This window comes from Sinocyclocheilus rhinocerous, unplaced genomic scaffold (assembly GCF_001515625.1).
Source record: "Sinocyclocheilus rhinocerous isolate Xijiao unplaced genomic scaffold, SAMN03320098_v1.1 scaffold13774, whole genome shotgun sequence".
Classification (NCBI taxonomy): domain Eukaryota; kingdom Metazoa; phylum Chordata; class Actinopteri; order Cypriniformes; family Cyprinidae; genus Sinocyclocheilus; species Sinocyclocheilus rhinocerous.
Window position 1 is genome coordinate 6,353 of NW_015652501.1, and position 2,198 is coordinate 8,550.

The following is a 2,198-nucleotide window of genomic DNA, read 5'->3' on the forward strand; positions in this document are numbered from 1 at the left end:
TTAGGTGAAACCGTATGTAGGGGGCCCCTTTTGAAAATCTACTTAGGGACCCCAGGATGCAAAGGCTGACACTGAATAATATTTTAGTGACCCAATAACAGAACAATGATTTATGCTTAAATAATGTTAGACTCTATATTTCCTCTTAAATGTATCTAAAAAATTAAAACGCATTAGTATAGTCGTGCGTAACTTGTTGCATTATGGGAATCGTAGTCTTTTGAGACCTTAATGCATAATGATGTGGGCACAGTAAAACTACATTTACCAGCGACTACAACACACAACAAACATGGCGGTGCCGGAGCATCAGGAGCGTGAATCAGTGAATAGTAATATTAGCCAAGATAATGAAGGCAAAAAATCTGGTCCAATATCTTTCGTTTTTAGTAAAACATTAAGTAAGGTTAAAGCTGGCAAAGCGGAAGAGCGAGATTATTTAGTTGAAGTCGAAGGGAAAGAACTTAAAGGGTGAGTTGAAGGCTAACGTTAGCTAGGTTAGCTAATAATCTAACTGAAAGGAGTATGACATTGATTATATGCTTCAACTCTTATGTGTCTGTCACTTCTACAGAACCAAGCCGGTGGAGAAACCGAAGGAGCTGGTCATCCCGTTGATCCACAAGAACCGCTGGTACCGGCAGGATGCTGAGCGAGGGGACAAGAGCAGCGAAGACAAGAGCAGAGACCCGTCCCAGCAGGAGCAGGACACGGTGGAGTCTCAAGCCGTCAAAGAGCTCATCGAGGGTGTGTTGCTCGACTCTTATTCGCTCTGCTGGGTTCGGTGTGTTTCAAAACCTAGTAAGATGCCTACCTTACCTAGGGGGCATTCATTCACTAATGTAAAATTACCAGAAAGTTAAATTATCTATGGTATTATCTCGGAAGTAACTTACTATGGTAATAACACTACAGTACGTGAGTATTGTAACTATTCAATTCCATGGTATTTAGACAATTTTGACACTGTACTGTAAAACATGGCCTAAGATGCCCTTAAATGTTAAGTGTCACTAGGTTTTAAAACATAACCTTGTCTAATTTTGAGATGCCAGCTTTGCTTTAGGTTTTCAGTGGGTTTCCTTTGCACTTGTAGTGTGCTTCAAATCTTAGAAGTATATTGTTAAAAAAAACACTCATTTTGATGTGTTGAGTAACATATTAAAGTACATGTAAAGTACCTGATTATAATTCTAACTGTAGTGTGTTTAGTAATAAATATATGAAATATATTTTAAATGTACCAAATCACAATGCCATCGTTACAAATATGTTATTACAAATATGCTTAAATACAAGTTTCAACAGAAATGAAATATGCTAAAATAGTCTGTCATTTCTACTAAAAGTATATTTTAGTTACCAAAAATGCTTGTAGGTGCATTCAACAGTATTGTTTAATCATATTTCAAAGATGATAGAATTATGAAGTTACACATAAAGATGTACTAAAATGGGTCAAAAAAGCAATTTCAAGTTCAACTAATTGTTTAATATAAATGTAAACTATAATACCTTTTCATTTAATTGCAAATAACATACAGTTCAGGGTCTTGAAACATTACATTCAGTTTGCACTTGAGTATATTCTTTTAAAGTGTATTATTTCCATAATAAGCTTTTGTTTTTGTTTTGTTTTTTAAGTATGCTAAAGTGTACATCTTTTTCACAAGGGCTAATGGAATAATCCATGTGGTTCTATGCAGTAGTAGTTTGTATAGTATTTAAATCCATATTCATTGATGTAATGCTTGACATGAAATGTATCATCAATAATTCTCATAACTTAGTTGGTGTGGCAATAATGTGGCTTAGTGGTTCTAGATCTGGACAGGTAAGCAGAAGATTGTAGGTGGAACCCTTTCTGTTACTGTAGTAAAAATGCCGCAAGTCAGTTTTGTACACGAAAGCATCTGCTAAAATGACGAATAATGTAATAGTTCTGTTTTAATGTCATCTACTACAGAGTCTCAAAAGCACCAGGAGAGATGGAAGAACGGACCGCAGATGGATCCCAACTTTGCCATTCCTCTTCTCATGCAGAACCAGGCCCCTCAGGGTTTTGAGGATGGAGACAAAGTCAAAGTGGATTTGCGACCAGAGTCGGTAGGTTCATGATGGACACAAAAAATGGATGGAAGGACAAGGCAGTCCTGTGTAAGCTAAAGTAGAGCCCCTTTACTGTTTTCAGCTGGTCT

General features: G+C 36.7%; 1 protein-coding gene across 1 annotated transcript in view; it reads left to right on the plus strand.

Annotated features, from left to right (window-relative positions):
* Positions 1–254: 254 nt before the first annotated feature.
* Positions 255–2,198, plus strand: part of LOC107715129 (G patch domain and KOW motifs-containing protein-like) — a 5,686-nt gene continuing 3,742 nt past the window's right edge. The window contains exons 1-3 of the mRNA XM_016521194.1: positions 255–471; positions 575–747; positions 1,967–2,106. Of these exons, the coding sequence (XP_016376680.1) occupies positions 293–471; positions 575–747; positions 1,967–2,106 (492 nt within the window). The 5' untranslated portion in view covers positions 255–292. The remainder of the gene's footprint in view (positions 472–574; positions 748–1,966; positions 2,107–2,198) is intronic.